This window comes from Saccopteryx bilineata, chromosome 5 (assembly GCF_036850765.1).
Source record: "Saccopteryx bilineata isolate mSacBil1 chromosome 5, mSacBil1_pri_phased_curated, whole genome shotgun sequence".
In the NCBI taxonomy this organism is placed as follows: Eukaryota; Metazoa; Chordata; class Mammalia; order Chiroptera; family Emballonuridae; genus Saccopteryx; species Saccopteryx bilineata.
Genome location: NC_089494.1, coordinates 201,709,182 through 201,732,823, shown reverse-complemented (window position 1 = coordinate 201,732,823; position 23,642 = coordinate 201,709,182). Strand labels below are relative to the sequence as shown.

At 40.9% G+C, this 23,642-nt stretch overlaps 1 protein-coding gene across 2 annotated transcripts in view; it reads right to left on the bottom strand.

Annotated features, from left to right (window-relative positions):
* The window catches only part of RASGEF1B (RasGEF domain family member 1B), a 691,952-nt gene that overhangs the window by 541,768 nt on the left and 126,542 nt on the right, over nt 1-23,642 (bottom strand). For both annotated transcript variants that reach the window (XM_066278925.1, XM_066278926.1), the window contains exon 2: nt 9,733-9,780. In XM_066278925.1, coding sequence (XP_066135022.1) covers nt 9,733-9,780 — 48 coding nt within the window. The remainder of the gene's footprint in view (nt 1-9,732; nt 9,781-23,642) is intronic.

The window sequence follows — 23,642 nt, the reverse complement described above, 5'->3', positions numbered from 1 at the left end:
CAATACAATGTACAGATGATGTATTGTAGAATTGTGCACCTGAAACCTGTATAATTTTGTTAACTAGTGTCACACCAATAAATTCAATGTTAAAAAAAATTTAAAATCAAGCTATCAAGCTATGAAACGATGGGGAAGAAATTTAAATGCATATTACTACTTGAAGGAAACCAGTCTTAAAAAGTTACATATTCCATGACTCCAATTATAGGACATTCTGGAAAAAAACAAAACTATGGAGAAAGTAAACAGATCAGTAGCTGCCAGAGGTTTGGAAGAAGGAAGACATGAATAGATGGAGCGCAGAGGATGGTGAAATTGTTTCATACAATACTATCATGGTGGATACACATCACTACATTTGTCAAAACCCATAGAATATGCAACCCCAAGAGTGAGCCCTAATGTAAACTGCAGACATTGGGTGATAACGAGGCATCAATGTAACACATGCATCACTCTGGTGAGGATGTTTATAGTGGAGGAGTTGTGGGGGTGGGGGTGGGGGGAACTGAAAGGAGGGATTAGAAGGGCAAAAGAACACTGCTGAAGGAGCGTAAGGATAGGAATAGAAAGTGAAAACAATACCACAAGTCATGGGTCAAGAGCCTTTTTTAGTCTTTAGCAGGAAAAATCACAAGCTGCTTCTCCAAGGACCTGAGACCAGCAGAGGGATCTGTTACTGTCCATGGCGGGACTGGCTGAGGTGTAAGCGGGGGCACAGGGTGCTTTTCCAATTTACTTATCAACATTTAGAGAGCGCTCAGATACCAGGTGCCGGAGAGGAGGGGCTGCAGGAAAAGTGCAAATATTATTAAAACACTATTTCTGTTTCGGAGGTAAGCCTGCAGTCCTGTGGGACAGAGGGACTCTGCACTCATACACGAGGAGGCTGATGGGAAATAGAGGTGGGAGAAAGAGCTGATGGGGGCCTGAGAAGAAAAGCGCCAGCCTCAGTGCTTCAGATTGGGGCACTGGCTCCCTACCAACTCACTATATATATTTGTGACCAGTTAATGTTTTGTCTGAATTGATCTTGCAGGTAAACAATGTAATTTTAGGAGCAAGGGTAAAATCTTCCTATCAACTTAAAATTGTTACTTCCCTGCTAATACCAGAAACTCCACCCCTTCCACTCAGTTTCATTAGTTTCTGTTGCCTATTAAAATGCAAATACCCTCAGGAGAGATTATATTTTAAGCCATATAATTCAAGTGTAATTTACTGTGAATTTCTCAGATCTGTGATGATGATTTTGATAAAAGAAAGGATATAGTAAACTCAAGATTACTGAACACCAGGAAACGGTTGAGCAAGAGAGTAAGAATCTTTAAAACATTCTGATAACTATAGGTTTTGGCAATTAAATCCCACTGGATTCAAACTGAAAGAAAACAGTACAACCACTGAATGCTTGCAAAGCAACCAGAACACTGATTATATCTTATTTTTACTATTAATGCCGTTATTAATCTTGAAAAGATACTTGGGGAGTGGAAAGTGGGTTTTGTGGGAAGAAGAGCCCTTTGTTTACTTCAGCCTCACTCACTGAAGTTCTACACTGGGGTAACAGAATAGTCATTTGCCAGTCTATGCATTCTATGTATTTATTTTCCTCATTCCCTTAAGTTTTGGGGTTCAAGAACAGGTTTTGGGTATTCCCATGTCCTATAAAATAGACCTCAAAATAATGTAACCTCCATAATTTTTACCAGAATTTCTAGTACTACTGACAAGACCTAGTATGGCTTTGACCACATTACTACAACCTCAGGGTTCTCCCATGAGTATTCTAGATGCCACCACTACTAAGGCTAACCTCCAAAGCCAGCTTGCTTTTAAAGTTCTGGCCAAAACACATACGTAAAGCCTTTCCTTTAGTTCCCTTAGGGATACTGAGATATTTGTTACTTTTAAGCAAAAGGAAAGTAAACAAAGAGGCGGGGAGAAGCATAAAACAGCCTGACTCAAGCCCTGGTTGGGTTGGCTCAGCGGTAGAGCATCAGCCTGGCATGTGGAAGTCCCAGGTTCGATTCCCGGCCAGGGAAAACAGGAGAAGTGCCCATCTGCTTCTCCACCCTTTACCCTCTCCTTTCTCTCTGTCTCTCTCTCTTCCCCTCCCGCAGCCAAGGATCCATTGGAGCAAAGTTGGTTTGAGTGCTGAGGACGACTCCATGCCCTCTGCCTCGGGCACTAGAATGGCTCTGATTGCAATGGAGCAATGCCCAGATGGGCAGAGCATCGCCCCCTGGTGGGCATGCCGGGTAGTTCCCAGTCGGTTGCATGTGGGAGTCTGCAGGAGTCTGTCTCTCTGCCTCGCTGCTTCTCACTTCAGAAAAAAATACAAAAGAAAAATAAATAAACCAAAAATAACCCAGCCTGACTTAAGCTCTGGCCAGTTGGCTCAGTGTATTGAGCATTGGCCTGACACGCAAACATCCCGGGCTCGATCCCTGGTCAGGGCACACATGAGAAGCAACCATCTGCTTCTCTCCCCCTTCTCTCTCTCCTTCTTCTCCTTCAGCCAGGGGCTTGATTGGTTCGAGTGTCAGCCCAGATTCTGAGGATAGCTCAGGTGGTCTGAGCATCGGCCTCAGATGGGGTTTGCCATTTGAATCCCGGTCAGAGCACATGCAGGAGTCTGTCTCACTATCTTCCCTCCACTCATTTAAGAAATAAACAAACAATGGCCCTGGCCGGTTGGCTCAGTGGTAGAGCGTCGGCCTGGCGTGCTGAAGTCTTGGGTTCGATTCCCAGCCAGGGCACACAGGAGAAGCTCCCATCTGCTTCTCCATCCCCCCTCCTTCCTCTCTGTCTCTCTCTTCCCCTCCCGCAGCCGAGGCTCCATTGGAGCAAAAAGATGGCCCAGGCACTGGGGATGGCTCCTTGGCTTCTGCCCCAGGCACTAGAGTGGCTCTGGTCGCAACAGAGTGACGCCCCAGAGGGGCAGAGCATTGCCCCCTGGTAGGCGTGCCGGGTGGATCCCGGTCGGGCGCATGCAGGAGTCTGTCTGACTGTCTCTCCCCATTTCCAGCTTCAGAAAAAGTACAAAAAAAAAAGAAAAAAAGAAAAAGAAATAAACAAACAACAACAAAAAAGCCTGACTTATACAAAACAGCTTCTTGATTCTGCCACACTTAACTAATTCCAGAGGTCTAAGGCCCCTCCCATTTCAGGCTCTGTCTCTCAATCTATTGACCAGGCAAATGCAAAAGGGCCAACAGCATCACAACATCCAGCCTGGAGGCCTTACCGCTCACAACCCTCACAACCCGGTACACAAACACCCGTGACCTACCACCAGGGGACCAAGAGCTTCAGGGGTGCTGCCCCTCAACCTCTCCCACTTGTTCCCTGTGTCTGGTCAGAGACTTGCCTCTTCTCCAGTTAATTAATGACTTTGTCTTTCAGGAGAAGCAGCTGTCATCCTCCAACACATCTCTTCCTTCACCCACACAGTCTCCCTTGGATATTGGCTGACTCCATAGTAGGTCAAATAGGTATTGCACCTACAAGGTTGCATCCTACCTAGGTAAAAAAATATATACATACCTGTCTAGGACAAGGAGGAATGAGGGAGAATGAGCATCATGCTGCCCCTTATCAAAAAGAAACAGTCTCTGGGGCTGGGTCCTTATGTCCATGTATATCACCCCTGATGTCTAGCATAGTGCCTGATATAATTAGGTACCAATAAATAATTGCTGTGTTAAAAAAATTAATGAATAAATTCAATGCTTTCCCCACCATTTAAAATCTAAAGAGAAAGACTACCTTAGTGCTCTGATGCAGCCCTGATAAATTCTGATTTTAAGGATATCATCTAGAAAGCCTCCATTGATCAAGCTCCAGCATTAAATTATCTCTATTGTTTACTTTTGAATAAAAACACTTAAATATGCTAATCTGGAGAAAGAATAATCAACTAAATAAGTAACCCACTGGAGATTAAATGATCCCACGGCAAAAGCAGAACTTTCAAAACACATTGTCACTGAGTCAAAAAGAGATTCCCACACTAAACACAAGAAAAATGACATATTTAGTAAGAGCTAGTGTTTATTAGGAAGTTACTATGCACCAGGAAATACAATAGATGCATCATTTAAATTGTTTATTTACTCCTTAGGACAACCCGACAAGTTTGCAATTATCATTCTCATTTCTCAAATTGTATTTATTTTTTTATATTTTATTTTTAAAACTCCTCCCTGTATCCTCTCCCACCTTCCCTCTACCACTCCCCCCATGTAAGGCTTAGAGGTTTTTGGTCATGGTCACTTGTTTAAGAGATTAATAGTTTGAACTACAAATCGAGGCTGTCTAGGTTTAAATTCTGACCCTGCCTGTTCCTAGATGGATGCCCTGGTCTGTTCTGCCTATTATAGTCGCCCTCCCCTTATGTGCAGGGATCTGTCTCAAGAACCCCAGTCGGTGTCTGAAACAATGGATAGTACTACACCCTATATATACGATGTTTTTGGATAGTACTACACCCTATATATACGATGTTTTTTCCTGTACATACACACCTATCATAGATTTCAATTTATAAATTAGGCACAGTAAGAGATTAACAATAATAATTAATAACAAAATAGAACTGTTATAACAATATACTGTAATAAATGTCTTACTGTTTTGTACTCACTTTTTCACTTAAAGGAAGCACTTTACACTTCTCTTTGGCATATCTAAATTACCAGCATCATTACTCTTCCGCTTTGGTGCCATTATTAAGTAAAATAAGGGTCACCTGAGTACAAACATTGAGATAAGACAACAGGTCACAAAACAAAGACGGTTACTAAGTGACTAACAAGCGGGAGCATATGCAGTGTGGACACGCTGAACAAAGGGATGATTCACGCCCTGTGTGGAACAGAGGTAGACTGAGGGAGACGTCCTCACACTGCTTAGAACAACATGCAATTTAAAACATGACTTGTTTATTTCCTTAATTTACCATTTAATATTTTCAGATTGCAATTGACCATGTAACTGAAACCATGTAAATTGAAACTGCAAAAGGGGGGGTGGAGGCAACTGTACAGTAAGTTCCTGAGTTACAAACATCCAACTTACATAAAACTTGTACTTACAACAGAGCACCATAAGAGCTATTGGTAATCAACTGCAGCTGGACATCAGCGAAAATGATATCGTAGAGTTACTCGACTCCCATAGCAAAGAACTAACCAATGGAACTAGAGCAGCAGATTACAGAATTTAGGAAAGAAAACAGGGACTTAGAAACTCCAGAGCTGAAAAAGTTTTCTACAAGAGTTAGCTGATGCATTTTGTCTCACTGAAGTAGGAATGGCAAAGTTAAAGGGATAAGATCCTGATACAGAGTTTACCATACAGTTACCAAAGGCCTGAGATGATGGACCATTTATGGTGAGAAAAAGAAAAACTCTGGACAACCCCCCCGCCTTGAAGCCTACTTCAAGAAACACGACAGCAGTGGAATCAAACCCTGACTCTCTCACACCAGTCCCATCCTGTCCAACAAGTACATCATCTTTTGCATCATCCAAGATTGTTTAAGGTTGCATTTGAAAATGTTTAAGTATTTATATGTGCATAAAAATAAAAACATATACTATGTAAGACAAATATCTACCGAAGTTGCATTTAATAAGTAAATGTACCTGTTCCAATTTACATACAAATTCAGCTTAAAAACAAACCTACAGATACTATCTCATTTGTTACCCAGGGACTGCCTGTATAACAAAGTACCACAGACTGTGTAGCTTATAAACAACTCTCTGAAGCAAGATCAGGGCGCCAGCATGTTGAGGTGAGAGTTGCAGACTTCTCACTGTGTCTTTACATGGAGGAAGGGGCTAGGGAACTCCATGGGATCTCTTTTGTAAGACCATTAATCCCATTTTTAAGGCTGACCTCCTAATACCATTACCTGTGGGGATTAAAATTTGAATTTGGGGAAAACAGAAATATTCATAAAATAGCACTAGGCAAACAAATTTTAACACATCGATGTCTCAGATTCCTCACCTACAAAATAGCTGTATTAACTGTATCCGTTAAATTATTGTCTCTCGCCAACAAAACCCACCTTTCTGTAACCAGCTTTATAATGCGAGGCTTAGTCAGCTAACTTCTTGTTGACTGCCAATAGGAGGCGCTAGAAGGGCTGCAGAGCTGGAAGAGCAAGAAGGAACTTTCTTCTTGTACACTTCCTCTGAGCCTTGCTTCAGTAACACCCCCAACTCGCCTTCCTGCAGGGCCACTGAATTCAGTTCGCAATTCTCTCCCAGAGCTTGCAGAATCACCCCATAGTGTGCTGGCCAGACCCTCCCCTCAGGGGTGTGTGGGGCCCTGCCTCTAACATCTAAATTTAGTCATCCTGGGATTGCCACCCATCTTAGAATTCTTTCTTTCCTCTTTCCATTACCTAGTCAACAACTTTACAATCAGTTAACAATTCTTTATATTATTGTCTATTGAACTTATTGGTGTGGTTTCATTCTCTTGACACCCTGGGGGATACAAGAACACCACCTCAGAGGGCTGTTGAGAGGACTCAATGAGCTCATAGTTGCTCAGTGTTCATAACTGAACCTTGAGTACAGTGTTTTCCACATCAATGCCAGCTGTGATTATCTGGGAAGTGTTGAAGCTGGGTCAGAACCAAAGAAGAAGCCTGCCTATCTTCTTTTCAACCAACGTGATGTTTTTCTAATAAAACTAGCTACTACCTACTTAGGTACTGGGCTTAGAATTCATAGATGTTACCTCTTTTAATCTTCGTTAGCACTTCTTAGATGCTTTTCATTCTTTGTTTTCCCCTAACAATTAACATCAAGAGTGGTATTCAAAGTTAGTATGTCCATTATCCTGAAAGTTAGGCAAGCACTTCAAGAAGTTTAAACATCTACATTAGAAGAATAATTTTTTAACATGAACTTCTCCAAATTCTAATAAATCTATTTATACCATTGCCCTATATATCACCAGGAATTAACATAATTTAAATTGTGTGTGTGTGTGTGTGTGTGTGTATATATATATATGTGTGTGTGTGTGTGTGTGTGTGTGTATATATATATATATATATATATATATATATATATATATATATATCTGTCTGTCAATCTGTCTGAGGGTTAAGATTTTGGAAAGTCAGACCCTGGCCGGACTGTTCAGTGGATTGAGCATCAGCCCAGAATGCAGATGTCCCAGGTTCGATCCCCAGTCAGGGCACACATGAGAAGCAACCATCTGCTTCCCTTCCCCTCCCTCTCCCTCTTCTCTCTCTCGTCCCCTCTCGCAGCCAGTTGGTTCGGCATCAGCCCCAGACAGGGGTTCCCAGGTAGTTTCTGTTGGGGCACATGTGAAAGTCTGTTTCACTATCTCCCTTCCTCTCACTTAAAAAATTAAAAAGATTTTGGAACTTCAGATTGCAATTGAGAAAAGAAGGTAAAAAGGAACAAACTTTTAGTTTTAAGATAAATAAGTACTAGGGATATACAACATGATGACTATAACACTGATGTGTGATATACAGGAAAGTTGTTAAGAAAGTAAATCCTAAGAATTCTCATCACAAAGAGAAAAATTTTCTTACCTTTTTTCTTTCCTTTTTATTGTATCTGTATGAGATGAATGTTAGCTGAGCCTATTGTGGTAATAATTTTACAATAAATATAAATCAAACTATCAAGCTGCATGCCTTTAAGCATGCAGTAACGTATTGCCAATTATTTCTCAATAAAACTGGAAAAAATAGTAAATTAGCTTTCTTTATTTTTTTTTTAGTGAGAAAGAGACAGACAGGAAAAGAGAAAGATGAGAAGCATCAACTCGTTGCAATATCTTAGTTGTTCATTGATTGCTTTCTCACATGTGCCTTGACTGGGAGGGTGGCTCCAACCAAGCCAGTGACCCCTTGCTCAAGCCAGCAACGTTGGGCTCAAGTCAGCGATCTTGAGCTTCAAGCCAGCGATCATGGGATCATATTTATGATCCCACACTCAAGCTGGTGAGCCCATGCTCAAGCTGGTGAACCCATACTCAAGCTGGTGAGCCCATGCTCAAACCAGCGACCCCTGGGTTTCTAACCTGGGTCCTCAGCATCCCAGGCCACACTTTATCCACTGGGCCACTACCAGGTCAGGCAATAAGTTAGCACTCTAATAGGGACTATGTAAAGAACACTAAAATATCTGACCCTGACAAGGCATTTTGCTAAATTAATACATATTATTATAATTAATGTGTGATTACTATATAGTACTTAACCTCTGTGAATATTGATCATTTCATATAAGTTTTTAAACTTTATAGCTTAAAACGTGCTGAACATGAATTGAGAGGAAGTTGCAGTATATGAGACTGGGAAAGGCTGATGCATCTTTCTTCCTTTCTTCTTGGCTCATTTCCACCCAGTTTACTAATCCAAGTAAGAGAGATCCTTTTGACAATTACCTCTAAAGAAAGAATTTGATAGTGACAAGTGCAGCTTCCTACAAAGACATATTACTTAAGCAGATGATTGACGGGTGATGGAAGACCTCTCTGTCCCATTATATCAGCCCCATTGGCCATTTGAGAGTTCCCCAGTGTGCACTTCTTCAGAGATGAAAATGCAAATGTTACCTGATGTTCAAGAATGATATTAGCAAACATAAAAATATCCAAAGACAAGTAATCTGTTTCATGAGGGTCTAAGAAATATATCAAATGAGGAATAAAGGAATTATGATATTAATAATGTGTGAAACTGAAAATTGGGAGGGGGAAGCTATTTGTCCCCCAGTCTTGGGAAGGCTGCCACCTGGGAGCAAGGATGTGGCTCACTGACCCTCCAGAGTTACATGGGCAGAGTTGAGAACAGTGGCTAAAAATCACAGGGCATCCGATGTGAAAAATATGTTTAAAAGAATTTACAATTTCAGTGATCCAAAATGAAATGAACTCTCAAAGAAATAATGGCACCCGGGTCAAATGGAATACTTATGCATTGCTAGAAACTATATGCTAGGGATAATAGAAAAAAATAAGTTAGTAAATAAATCAACAAATGTAAGTGTGTGTGTGTGTGTGTGTGTGTGTGTGTGTGTGTGTTGATTGGGATTCTGGAACTTCAAATTTTCTATTGTTTTGTATAAAGTATCAATGAAATATTGTAAAATTTAAAAATTAATACGCCCCTATTTTGTGCTAGGCACTAGGATGTAAGTGCTTCACAAACATTATCTCATTTTATTTCTAAAGTAAACAATGCTAGTAAGTATGATCACCTTCTTCATACAAATATGTCCAAGGCCACATCTCTAGTAATGTGGCAGAACCAGGAATTGAAACCAATTCTTTCTGACTCACAAAGCTCGTGTTTCAGCCCATTCACCATAGGTCACACGTGAGGGTCATTCTCTACAGCCGATGCTGAGAAAATAAAAGAGCTGAATCTGGAAGAGTAGCTTCTTGACCTTGCTTTCAGAATTGCTTATAAGCCATGAGACATTCTCAGATCCTATCACTGAGTTTCCAGAAAGCCTCTCATTCCATTTCATTTCAAGGATCTCTCTCCAACCTCAGTTTTACTATTATGGAGGCAAAGTAAATGAAGACCCCAAAATACCTTTTCCCTGCATGTATCCTTACCTTCCAAACAAGTCATTCTCTTCAGGAAAAAAATAAAAGCCCTTACTGAAATAATTAATTACTTTTTAAAGGGACAATACGGGGGGGAAAACATACCTTTTGCTTTGTGCTTGATTTCAGGCCAACTCGGGAGTGACTCTTGGACTAGAAGAAAAATGAGAAAGAAATCTGTGAAGAACACAGTATAATTGTAGAACTTACTTTGACATCAAGTCTTCTAGAAGGTATAAGTTTTAAGTTAAAATCCTTTCCACTGATCTTTCTTCACGGCCTCTAGAAATATAGGAATGGAAGCACAGCGTGGACTTCAGTGTTGAATTTAACATACTGAATGGAAGACTGTGTAAGTCCTGGAGCTGAGAATGCAAAGATGCACCTACACTTTGTCAATGCTTTGCTCGTATTCACCGACTCAGCATCTTTCTTAGAGGACACTGACAGAAACCAAAAACTGCACACATAAGGAAATACTTCCAGTTATGACAAGGCAAAGGGAAAGAGGGGGGAAATAAATAAGAGTTAAGAAAGAAAAAAAGAGATGGTAAGAAACAATGTTCTATAAATCGGAAAATGAGAAAATAGGGACAGAATGAAAGAGCACATTTGACAAGATTCCCAAGAGTCTTTCCATAGGATGGATTTTAATCTCTCTAGTTTAAATACATTTTCATTACATAAATCTCTCAAAAACATTAATTTTTATAAAGGGTTTTTATTTCCAGTTGGTTCATGATTATCTAACCTTGTTGGAATTAGGAAAGATAAAGCAGGCATTATTCTATGCATGAAAATAATTTGATACAGAATACCAGTATGACTTTTCTCCCAATGAGGAAAAAACTTACTATGTTTAACATTCAGAGAGTGAATATATTTTGCTTTATGTGTAGCATAAATCAAAGTTAACTCACCCAATTACTACAAGGTAACTAGAAAAATGTCTCCCTACATCCGGAGTCCTCAAATTGTTTGGTCCTAGGATCCCTTTACACTCAAAAATTATTAAGGCCCCAAAAGAGCTTTTGTTCATGTGGGTTATATCCATTGATATTCACTTTTAGAAATTAGAACTGAGAAATTTTTTTCACTTAAAATGTTTTAATTTTTTTAAAATATAGTTTATATTCAATGTTATTTTATATTCGTTTTAGGAGTATAACATAGTAGTTAGACAATCAAATACTTTACAAAGTGTTCCCTCCCCCTGATATATTCAATACCCATCTGGCAGCATACGCAGTTATTACAGTATTATTGACTATATTTCCTATGTGGTACTTTGCATCTCCATGACTGCTTTGTAATTACCAATGTGTATTTCTTACTCCCTTCACCTTTTTCGCCCAGTCTCCAATCACTTCCCCTCTGGCAATCCTCAGTCTGTTCTCTCTGTCTATGCGTCTTCCTGTTTGGTTTATTCATTTATATTGTTCTTTAGATTCCACATATAAGTGAAATCACATATTTGTCTTTCTCTGACTGCTTTCTCTCACTTAACATAAAACCTTCTAGGTCCATCCATGCTGTTGCAAATGGTAAAATTTTGTTCTTTTGTATGGCCAAGTAATATTCCATTGTATGAGTAGCTTTTTTATTCACTCGTCTATTGTGGACACTTGGGTTGTTCCCATAAGTTGGGGGGACATAGGAGGGTATATACTCTTTGGAATTAGTGTTTTGGGATTTCTTCAAATATATACTCAGAGTGGTATCACTGGGTCATAAAGCAGTTCCATTTTTAATATTTTGAGCAACCTCCAGACTGTTCCCCACAGTGTGTGCATCAATCTGCCTTTCACCAACAGTGCACAGGGTTCCCTTTTCTCCACATCCTCACCAGTACTTGTTGATTTATTGATGACACCATTCTGACAGGTGTGAGGTGAGATCTCATTGTGGTTTAATTTGCATTTCTCTGATGATTAATGACATTGAGCATCTTCAGAACTGAGAAATGTTTTAAAGATGTATTTATTCATTTTAAAATAGAAATAATAATCCCATTACATGTTATACAACATTTTAATATGTTTTTATATATACTAAACAGAAAAATATTAGTGAGAAATACCATGTTTTTCAAATTTTTGCAGCTCTAATGTTTAGCTTAACTAGAATATCACTAAATCCTCATAGCTGCTTCTGCATTTAATCTATTTTGTTATGATATGCTTTTGGTTAGAAAAAGATGAGGAAAATTCAGCCTTACTCAGATATGTAGTTGGAAAAGCAAAAGAGTATTTTTAATAATTTTTTCAGATAATTGTGAATATTCTCTGACAATATGCCAAAACTTGACAATTAAATAGTAGTTTCTTAAATGAACATTTTATATTATGTTACACAAATATCTGTTTGTCTACCTTGCACTGTGAAGGGATTTTCATTCATGCATAATTTTATAGCATTCTGCATTATTCATTTGGAAAATAGTGGTTTAGTGAGTTGTAACGGTTTCCCAATTATTGACACATTTTATTACACAATACTTTTTAATCACATTTATTAAAAACCAACCTCACTCGAAAAATCTTTAACAGTTGATAAACTAGCAAGCTCACAGTAACAGATACAAGTATGCCAAAATTCTAACTTTCACTTGAATGATTGAATTTTATTATGAGCAACAAATACTGTTAGTTGCTTTCCTTAAAGCAATAGACTCACTTCATTCATTTTGTAAACATGTCTGCCAGCTACATGAGGGGGAATAATTGTATTTCATCTATCAAATACAATAATTGTATTTGTTCTTTAAAGTTAAAGTAGAGTTTTGTGAAAAAAAGAAGCTAGTTTGGTTGACAAGTCAATCACATAAGTGCTTTATTTCAAAACAGAATGTTTATGTACAAAATTGCTTTATGCATACTTCCTGTTTTGTCAAATAGAATCCTAAAAAGTTGTGTATTCAAGAGCTGAGATTTAGTAAACTTAATAATTTTTACTATTTCGTCAAGGGTATTTTTAAGTGAAACTGGCATTTTTTATCTGTAATGCACATGCACAGTGGAAAAATTGTAAGGACAATTAGCACAGCATGGTGCTGCCACCTTAATACATGCTAATGCAAAAACAGTTTTCACTTCCATTGTTCTTGCATGATCAGTGCAGATATCATCTTAATATTTATTGTGAAAAAAGTTTTGGCCTCTTACATTCAAGAACCATAGTTCATAATCATTGAAAAAAGTGAGCCAATAGTAATTAGACTTTCCTACATTCATAGATATGGAGATTAGGAGGAACAGAGTCAATGAAAAACAAGCTGACATTGTCCCTACTTCATTCCTGCTGCTAGAGGAGAGAAACCAAGAGACCAATCAGGAGTAGGCTTTCTACTGTTAGAAGCTGGGAAGGGTAAGGAACTTTGTATGAAATCTGAAGTGTTCCTCTTTCACTTATTCATACAGTGTTGTGAGATCCATTTAGACTGTTATAGGCCAAATTGTCCCCCCACCCACCCCCATTCATATGTTGAAGTCTTAATTATCAGTGCTTTAGAATGTGACTATATTTGGAGATAGGGTCTTTAAAGAATTAAATAAGGTAAAAAAGAGGTTATATGAATGGGCCCTAATCCAATACAACTAGTGTCTTTATAAGAAGAGGAGATTAAGGCATGAACAACACATACATGCAGGACAAACCACCTGAAGACAGAGAGGACAGCCATCTTCAAGCCAAGGACAGAGAGCTCACCAAAAATCAACCTTGTGACTCATGGCTCTTGGACTTCCGGCGTGCAGGGCTGGGAGGAGATAAATTTCTGTTGTTTAAGTCACCCAGTCTGTGATTTTATTGTGGCAGCCCTAACGAACTAATGTTACATAAACCCTGATGAATCTACCCCAAAGAAGTCAAGGATCTAAAAAATGAAGTTCCAGCAAAACCAACTCCTAAAAATAAGGGCCATTACTGCCGCATTCATTGCCAATCACACACATCCCAAAAAAGAATGTCTGGATCAGTGGCTTTCCAACCTTAGAGTTCATGAAGATCATTATGGGAGCTGTTAGCCATGCAGTTTTACCAAACCCCAAATCCAAAAATTTTACATCAGGGGATCAAAAGTGGTTTCCAGGAAGATTCCTGTCAAGGAGCACTCCAGGGAATTTAGATAGATACACACAGTAAATATATTATAGTTTGAAGACTACTTGCCTGCCAAGTACAATGATTAACTTGGGATGGGAAGTATGAAAATACAAAAATAGATACTAATTCTCTCTTTCTTTCTAATTGAAAATCCACATCAATGAACCATTTTTTTTTCTTTTAAATGCCTGATATTAATATTCTTAATTTGAACCAATCGGTGGGCCAGGATAACTGAAAGAGGCTGAATGTTGGCAAATTGCTCAAAGGAGTCCAAAAGCAGATTTGCAAGTTATTTACCCTCTCTAATTTAAAAACATAAGCACACAGATTCTGTATTTATTTATATTTTTAGAAACTCAGTTGGATTTCAACACCATTTTAAAGTGCCATAAACATCCATGGATATAGCCTTTGTCCTTAACTCAAAATCATAATAGCAAACACAACCTAAAGACAAGAGTTCCACTTATAAAGGGGATTAAAAAGCTGTGCTAGTTAATTTTATGTGTCAACTTGACTGGGCTAAGAGATGCCCAGAGAGCTAGTAAACATTATTTCTGGGTGTGTATGTGAGGGTGTTCCTAGAAGAAATTAGTATTTGAATCAGTGGCCTGAGGAAAGGGATTCCACCTCTCTACTGTTGGTGGGCACAGGCAATCCCCTGCCCTGCCCCCTGAATGGAACCAGAAGGTGAGGGAAAGGCAAATTCTTTCTCTGGCTTCTTGAGTTGAGATGTCCATCATTTCCTGCCCTTGACATTGGAGCTCCTGGTTCTCACATCTTTGGACTCCAAGACTTCCACCAGTAGCCCCCAGGCCTTCATATTCAGGCTGAATTATATCACCAATTTTGCCAGGTCTCAGGCCTCCAGACAGCAGATTATAGGACTTCCCAGCCTCTGTACCCACGTGAGCCAATCCTATGAGAAATCTCCTCTGATATGTCACCTATTAGTTTTGTTTCTGCAGAATCCCAACTAATAAATAGCCAATCCAATTCCAGAGAAAGACCATTTGCATCTGACACTAGATGAGTTATTAGATCTTTCCTGACAAATATCTTATCTAGACAGAATAGAGGTTAGGCCTGGACAAAGATCATCCGCATCTTACATATCATGCTATGCCTTCAGCCCCCCACTTACAAACTTGTGGCCTTCTAAAATTTTCATCTATGAGTGAGGTGTTAAGAACTTAGAGTTTCTTTTCCCCATTGAAATAATTTTACCAGGCCCTGGCCAGTTGGCTCAGCGGTAGAGCGTCGGCCTGGCATGTGGGGGGACCCGGGTTCGATTCCCGGCCAGGGCACATAGGAGAAGCGCCCATTTGCTTCTCCACCCCCACCCCCTCCTTCCTCTCTGTCTCTCTCTTCCCCTCCTGCAGCCAAGGCTCCATTGGAGCAAAGATGGCCTGGGCGCTGGGGATGGCTCCTTGGCCTCTACCCCAGGCGCTAGAGTGGCTCTGGTCGCGGCAGAGCGACGCCCCAGAGGGGCAGAGCATCGCCCCCTGGTGGGCAAAGCGTCGCCCGTGGCGGGCGTGCCGGGTGGATCCCGGTCGGGTGCATGCGGGAGTCTGTCTGACTGTCTCTCCCCATTTCCAGCTTCAGAAAAATACAAAAAAAAAAAAAAGAAATAATTTTACCAGCTACAATACAAAAGTTTAATTTAACCTATGATATGACTGAAATTTTATGCAATTTCAATATAAACAATATACTATCACAATACTAACAATTATACAATGTAGAAAAATAATAAAATCAATTAGGAAAACTTTTGTTTTTTGCTTTTTCCATATACAATAGTGTGAATCAAAAAGTATTTTTAATTTAAAGAGGATAAAGACTAAGGCAGAAATTCTGTAATTCTATCCTGACCAAGCAGTGGCGCTGTGGCTAGAACACTGGCCTGGGATGTTGAGGATCCAGATTTGAAACCCTGAGGTTGCCGGCTTGAGTGTGGGATCATAGTCAGGACCCCATGGTCACTGGCTTGAGCCAAGGTCTCTGGCTTGAGCAAGGGATCACTGGCTCGGCTGGAGCCCCTGGGTCAAGGCACATATGAGAAAGCAATCAATGAACAACTAAGCTGCCACAACAAAAGAGTTGATGCTTCTAATCTCACTCCCTTCCTATCTCTCTCTCTCTCACTAAAAACAACAACAAAAAAAAACACACATCTGGAATTCTAAAGAGGTCTGTTAAGAGTTTCAAGACATGTTGTTCACTGCTAATATGTCTGAGCTCCTTCCTTCAGCCCTCCCAAGTGGATGACTTTGCTTCTCTCCAATCAGGTGTATCCTCTGCATTGCTCTGCTCTTAGCAGCTATAAAAAGGCTGCTTAGGACTACTAAGTGGTGAGGAAAAGCAGGAAAGCAAAGCAAGTTGTTAAGCAGTTCCTTGAGGCAGGGAACACTGTGCCCAGGACAGCTCTTACTGAGGACTGTCAACTGCTGCCTGTTGTCACCTGTGTCCCAGCTTGAAAAACACAGACTGGGGAGAGGTAATCAGCAGGAAAAAATAACACCTGTTTCTCTCAAACGACTCAGTAAAATTTAGAAAAGAGAGGAAAGACAAGACAAGAGAGAAAAACAAAGAAGAAATTAAAATAAAAAAAATAATAACATCAACAACTCACATATTTTTAGCACTTACAGTGGGTTCCCACTACACCATTCAACTTACAATGTTTCACATGATCCTCATAACTTGGCTGAGAGGTGAGGATAATTGTATTATCTCAATTTCATAGATGGAAAGATTGAGATATGGAAAGCAAAATAATCTGCCCAAAGTCAGACTATTGATAGATAAGTGGTAGAACCAAGACTTGAACCAGTCCTTCCGATTCAAATCCCAGTGTGTGTGTGTGTGTGTGTGTGTGTGTGTGTGTGTGTGTGTGTGTTTCTGAAGTTGGAAATGGGGAGGCAGTCAGACAGACTCCCACATGAGCCCAACCAGGATCCACCCCACATGCCCACTAGGGGGTGATGCTCTGCCCATCTGGGGCATTGCTCTGTTGCAGCCTGAGCCATTCTAGCACCTGAGGTGGAGGCCATGGAGCCATCCTCAGCACCCAGGCCAACTTTGCTCTAATGGGGCCTTGGCTGTGGGAGGGGAAGAGAGATAAAGAAAGAGAGGGAGAAGGCTGGAGAAGTAGATGGGCGCTTCTCCTGTGTGCCCTGTCTGGGAATCGAACGCAGGACATCCACACTCCGGGCTGATGCTCTACCACTGAGCCAATTGGCTGGGGTCCAGTGTCTTAAATACTATATACTATTTATATGTGGAAAAAATGCCCAAGGAGGAGTGAGCAGAGTCCAGAGTAATGAAAATCAGAGAATACACAGAAACTATGTTGCATGGATAATTGCTTCAAGAGAAAGAAAGTTGTGGAAAAGAGGTATTGGATCAGTAGTTTCCCAAAGTCAGACTTGAGCTGGCATCAGCAGCCAAGGATCCCAAGGCTGTTCTAAGGAGGCTTCAAATGGCAAGAGGGGAAGGAGAGCAGTGTGGCTTTGCAGTGAGGTAGGTGGGGGAGGGCTCTTACAGAACTGGCATCAACATGCAAGAAGCATTTGCCTAACTTGGGAAATGCCTGCACACAAGGTATTTTACTGCAGCAGCAGAAGAATACTTTATTTATTTATTTTTTTACTTTATTTTTAAAATTCATGATTTTCTTCTGAAATCAAATTATACCAGGCTGCCTTGGAACTTTGATCTTAGTCCATGTGAGTTAAAAGAGTGTGTTCTGAAAAGTTACCCTGAAGCTGAAAACAGCAAAGGGTGAATGTGATTGTGTTTTCCAGATCTATTTGTGCAAACCAGCCTTCTGACGGCTAAGCATGCAGTTATGATCAAATACATTGCATGCAGGACTTTAATGAAAACCGAAAAGGAATTTAAGTGACCTCTTCCATCAAATACCACTCATTTTCCCCACCAGTGATCCTGCTCTCATCAGAAAGAGCCCCCTACACTCCACAATTCTCTGCTACTTGTAGCAGAATTAGAAAATGTTTACATTTTTCTCTACCAATATTAAAAATTCTATTTATACCCCAGAATGAAACTGACAAGGAGATCCCCTAAATATGGGCTCTGGTCTGGATTCCCTGAATTGGAGCTGCAGTGTAATTTAATGGGATCATTTTTAATGGGGTAATTAGCCACCCAATAACTCGTTGGAGTACTTGCCTGCTCTCATAGCAGGCTGTGTACTCTGAAGTGTTACCCCCATGTTCAGGGGCTGGAACAAGGGACACCTCCGAGCTGGTATTACATTAAGAAAGCCTCCCACGTCGTGTCCTTGTCTGGGCTTGCTTTCCAGAGCAACACAAGAAGAAATGGCTGAAGTAGAAAGGTTCCAGAAATAAGAGTGTCTGCCACTTAATGATTTGCCGGGTGATAACAGCGCTGTCAAGACTGCACAGTAGTGAAAGAGGATACTCCCCTGACCTGTGGTTGTTTTTTAATCTGATTGTCTTTGGAAAAAATTAAAAAGATGGTTTGATTCAAAAGGCCTAGGACATGCTGAATTGCAATTCTTTTCATAGGTAGGACCACAACCTCCAGATTGAAAGGGAAAATAAAGCACCAGACTCCCCTGCAGAAATACAAGGAGTCCTTCCTGTTAGAGGAGGATCTGCAGAAACGACTGTGGCAAATTTCTCTTTGGCCACCTAGCTGCTGGCGGGCGCCTCTGGATTCTCTTTCCCCAATTTTATTTTCTACCTACCTTGGGTCATTGACAGTTCTCTCTATAGGGAAGATGACCAGACATTCTAATCTGGGAGCAGTGGTAGCTCAGCATCAGTCCCTGCTGGACATTTGCTGTAAGACCACACCTTGCTCTTTGCAGCCCCACTAAGCCCTGAGGTCACATCCCTCAATCTGAACTTGGTATCTGGCTTTAAAATGCTCACAGGCATCCTAAGGCAAGTCACCTGTTTGGACCCTTGAAATGCTACATAGTCTCCTGATAACAATGGTGAAAACTAACACCGCTGTGTTCTTCCGAGTGCCATAGGCTTGCTTATAGCATCTCATTCAATCCTCACTATAATCCTATAGCGTAGACCATGACTGCCACTCCCATAATAGAAAGAAAACCGAAGCCCAGAGATGTTACCTGACTCGCCCACAAGCCTTCATGTCCTCAGTGCCTGGGCCAGAATTTGAACTCAGAGAACCTGTCTTCAAAGCTGCCTCTTTTTCCTTTTAGAATATCTCTGATTTTAAAAATGTTTAATTGTGGCAAAATTTACGTAACCTAAAATTTACCATAGTTCCCATTTTTAAGTGTTCAGCTTGGTAATGTAAAGTATATTTATGTTGGCTGTGCGACAAATATCCAGAACGTTCTCATTTTGCAAAACTTAAGGTCTATATACATTAAAGAACCCCCCATACCCTTCACCCCCAGCCCCAGCTATTACTATTCTCTCTGTCTGTATGAATCTGACAAATCTAGGAACCTCAGATAAGTGGAATCCTACAGTAGTTGGGTTTTGTGACTGGTACACTTTGCTTAGCATAATGTCCTCAAGGTTCATCAGTGTTGTAGCAATGGCAAGGTCCTTCCTTTTAAAGGCTGAATAATAGTCCATTGTGTGTATAGAGTACATTTTGCTTTAGCATTCAGCTGTTGATGAACATGGGTTGTTCCCCAAAGCGGCCCTTCCCAACCACTATACTTAATCATCTCTCATACACCTTGCTGGCAGCTCTCTATGCTCAGACCCTCTTCCTGGACTGCCCCGTGACCACTCAGCTGCTGTGTTCTGTCTACCTGCCTTGTTCTTCTTACTGCCAGCTTGTGCCTCTACCAGGCCCACCCTTAGCACCTGTCTAGCCTTGGGGTGGGGTGGGGGTTTAGTTCTAGGCTCCAGTCTCTCCCTCTCTGCCCTGGCTGTCATGGTTCACCTCTCCACGCCAGCCCTATTATAAACCGCATCAGCTACAGAGAACACGGTTTCTAAGGAGTGATGCTCCCTGGCATACAAATTATTGGGGAGATGAATCCTTCCTATCTCTTTTGAACATCCCTCTCAGGCATGCTGCTGACTGAAGCCGGGAAGCTCCTATTACTATTAATAACTCTACAGTAAGAGAGAAGGAAGGAGCTGTGCTGAAAATAAAACAATGATGAACTCAGCGCACGAACAAGGCCAAGACAAATGACTATAATGTATGCTGGATCCACATGTCTCTGAAACTATTAATGTGTAGATATCTAATATTGAGCACTCTCTGAATAACACAATGCCATAAGAAAAACACTAAGAAAGACCAGATATTTTTACATACTAAACTCCAAGGTAAAGGTTATGTGTTAGCATTCTTTTCTATGTCTCTCTGAAGGCACACAGTTGGCACTTGTTAATGGAACTAAAAAATCCAGATGAAAGAACTCCTTTTGTAGCTGGCAAATCTCTGTTAGATACTTTTAGGAGGGAACCCTATTAGAAAGGGGCATGAAACAAGAAAGGGGGTACATTACATGCCTTTGAGTATGTAATGTACTTGCAACTCCAAATCCTGGTGACCCTGTAAATGAGAGTTGTCCAGTGTCCTCCCCTCAGCAGCCCTGCTCTGCTCCTGTGGACCTATGCCTATGGCTTCTTTCATGGAGTCACTCCATCTCATCTTCAGTCTTCCTCTTCTCCTGATGCTTTCTATTTTTCCAGGTTCTTTTTTCCCCAAAGAACCCTGCCTTCTCATGATGTGTCTGAAGTAAGACAGCTTCAGTTTTGTCATTTTTGCCTCCAGGGGTATTTCAGGCTTCCTTTGCTCTAGGACCCACATGTTCATCTTTCTAGTGGCCCAGGGTATCTACAGAGCTCTCTTTTAACACCATATTTCAAATGCATCAATTGTTTCCCCATCACCCAGAGGAAACAACCATTGTCTTTGCCACCACAAAAAGAGGAAGAGGATTAAAATTACTTAAAGAGTACTTAAAAATTCACATACAGACACACACACACACACATATACACACACACACACGTGAACACACTCTCCATCTTACATCCTTGGAAGAATCTTTTTCCCTCTTTGGTTCTGAAATATCATCATCTTCTCTACATTCTTCCCAGGAAGCATGAAGCATAGCACAACCCTGAAGTGTCGGAAGTGATGTGTGATGGTCCAATAAGGCCTTTTCATCTCCTCTCTCCAGGGTTCAAAGAGAGCCAAGACACGCACATGCACGCAGAAAACTCTCCTTGCCTATCAGATTGAAGGGTATATATATTCACCCAGACATCCACGCATCCCCACATTCTACCAGTAGCTACTGAGCCCACTGTGTGCCAGATGCTGTTAGGGACACAGTGCTGGACAGTCAGTACAATTACTATAAATCTCCATGTGCTATGACGTCATCATGAAACCCTGTCTAAACCTCAAGCATGCAAAGTATATTTTCACTAAAGTCTAATAAACATGCAGGTCATTTTCTTCATTTTGGAGGGTGGTTCAATTTTTATACTTTCCATTTGGTATTTATTTCATTAGAGGGCTTAGATTGATTTTCTCTCCCAATTGCTAACTAATCGTCTCAACAATATTTATAGAAAAAAAAAACAACCCTGCCCTTTGCCACTGGTTTATGTTATGTTATCTCTGAAATCAGATAATTGAATTTTTATGTGAAAGGGCCCTGGGGATTTGAAATACTTCCAAATGCCTTTTCTGGGAGGGTGATCTAGTTTCTCTCCCTGCTGTCCCTGGGAGGGGAAGGGAAAGGCCCACTGGAGGTTTCCCCACTACCAGCCCTGGCGAAGACTGACCGTGAGATGATACTGGTTACAGGCATCTTTTTCTTTTTTTTAACTTGTGCGATATAGTATATGAGACATACATAAAACAACAGAAGAATGACATATTTTTCAATTTGTAGAGGAGTACTAACATTTGAACTATTAGAGCATTTTGTGCTCTGAGATCTGAAAGAGCCTCTCAAAATATATTTTCAGTTACCCTCAAAACAAAACAAGACACACAAAACAAATCCACAGAATCAGCTCTGACATAACTTGTTACATAACATGTCTCAGTAAATTTGCACACAAGCTCTGTGCTGAGTTAAATTGTATTTGGACAGGGTGTGACTATTGATCTTGAAGCCTTTTATTCTTGGAAATTTTGGTGGTTTCTGGTGGGATTAACCAGATGAGAAGAAAGAAGGGGGACTGAGGCAGGGTGGGCTACTACTTCCCTTTGGAACATAAAGTTTCTCCCACTGCCTCCTCCCCAGAGGCCTCCCAGGGGCCAGACCTAAATTAGGATTGTCCTACAGTGATCCTCTGATTGTTGTTTGCTTTTTTTTTTTTTTTTTTGTATTTTTCTGAAGTTGGAAACAGGGAGGCAGTCAGACAGACTCCCACATGCGCCCGACTGGGATCCACCCGGCACGCCCACCCGGGGGTGATGCTCTGCCCATCTGGGGCGTTGCTCTGTTGCAACCAGAGCCATTCTAGTGCCTGAGGCAGAGGCCACAGAGCCATCCTCAGTGCCCGGGCAAACTTTGCTCCAGTGGAGCCTTGGCTGCGGGAGGAGAAGAGAGAGCTGCAGGAAGGGAAGAGAGAGACAGAGAGGAAGTGGGGGGGGGGGGTGGAGAAGCAGTTGAGTGCTTCTCCTGTGTGCCCTGGCCAGGAATCAAACCCGGGACTCCTGCATGCCAGGCCAGCGCTCTACCACTGAGCCAACCGGCCAGGGCCCTCTGATTGTTTTTAAGTACTTCCCCTTAACCCATATGCTTTTTTCCTGAAGTTTCCTTTTAAATAAGGTATGCCTGTGGTGTGTTTTATTTTAAATCGATTTTAGAGACAGAGAGAAAGGGGAGAAGGAGAGGAAAAGGGAGAGGAAAAGAGATAGAGAGACATCAATTTGTTCTTTCACTTATTTATACGTTCCCTGGTTGGTTCTTGTATGTGCCCTGACCGGGGATCAAACCTGCAAACCTTAGTGTATCAGGATGACACTCTAACCAACTGAGCTACCCAGCCAGATGGCCCATGTATTTTAACAAGACTTTAACAAACTGCATTTACTAAGAAATGTGTTTTGTTTTCTTTTCTTTCAATAAATGACAGGACACCTCCTAGCTGGAAGGAAGCAGGGTTGAAATCCTGACGTGTTACTGCAGTTAGCTTTTAACTGGAGTGAGGGCCTTTTCAAGGGGGTATTATTGACTCATTTCTTAAATACTGATTGAGAAAAAAAAACCAGATTTTAATTGCCATTGTATTGTCTATCAATCACTGTAATTTGGGGAAATCTCTAAATGATCCTGAGAGAAAAATAAATATAAAAGATATTTCTTTTTAATGAACTTTAACAATTACACTTCTCACTCTTCAATTCCAGAATCCCTGACCACAGCCATCCTGACCTGCCACCACTGATTCCAGCAGCAAAAGCACAGAGCCTCACCATGAGAAAGTCACTGAGTCCTTTCAATCATTGGCCATGATTTATGAAGGCGCTTCCTGACCTCAAGGGTCTTATTTAGTTGAATTGGTGTATATAACGTGCCCAGAATGAAAAATAACCATAAAGGGCAGTATATGCTAAATATCAAATATGCATTACCTGTAGGAAGTGCTAAAGGGATAAAGAGAGCTGAGACTGTCGGTTAGAAGAGGATACAAGTGTGAGCAGGACTTGAAGGGGCCTGGAATGGTGGAATTCTAGACAGACAGGTAAAGATAAGAGCCCACCACAGTGTCAGACATATAGGTGGTCAATAACATCTAAATAAACATGGAGGCTGGGATGGCCAGGCAGGGGGAATATCACAGACAAGGGCACAATGGGAAAAATAAATGCATATAGTGTCCCTGGGGAACAATACATCAACCAATTTCTTGATATCATTAGGGAGAACGGAAGGAAGGAGT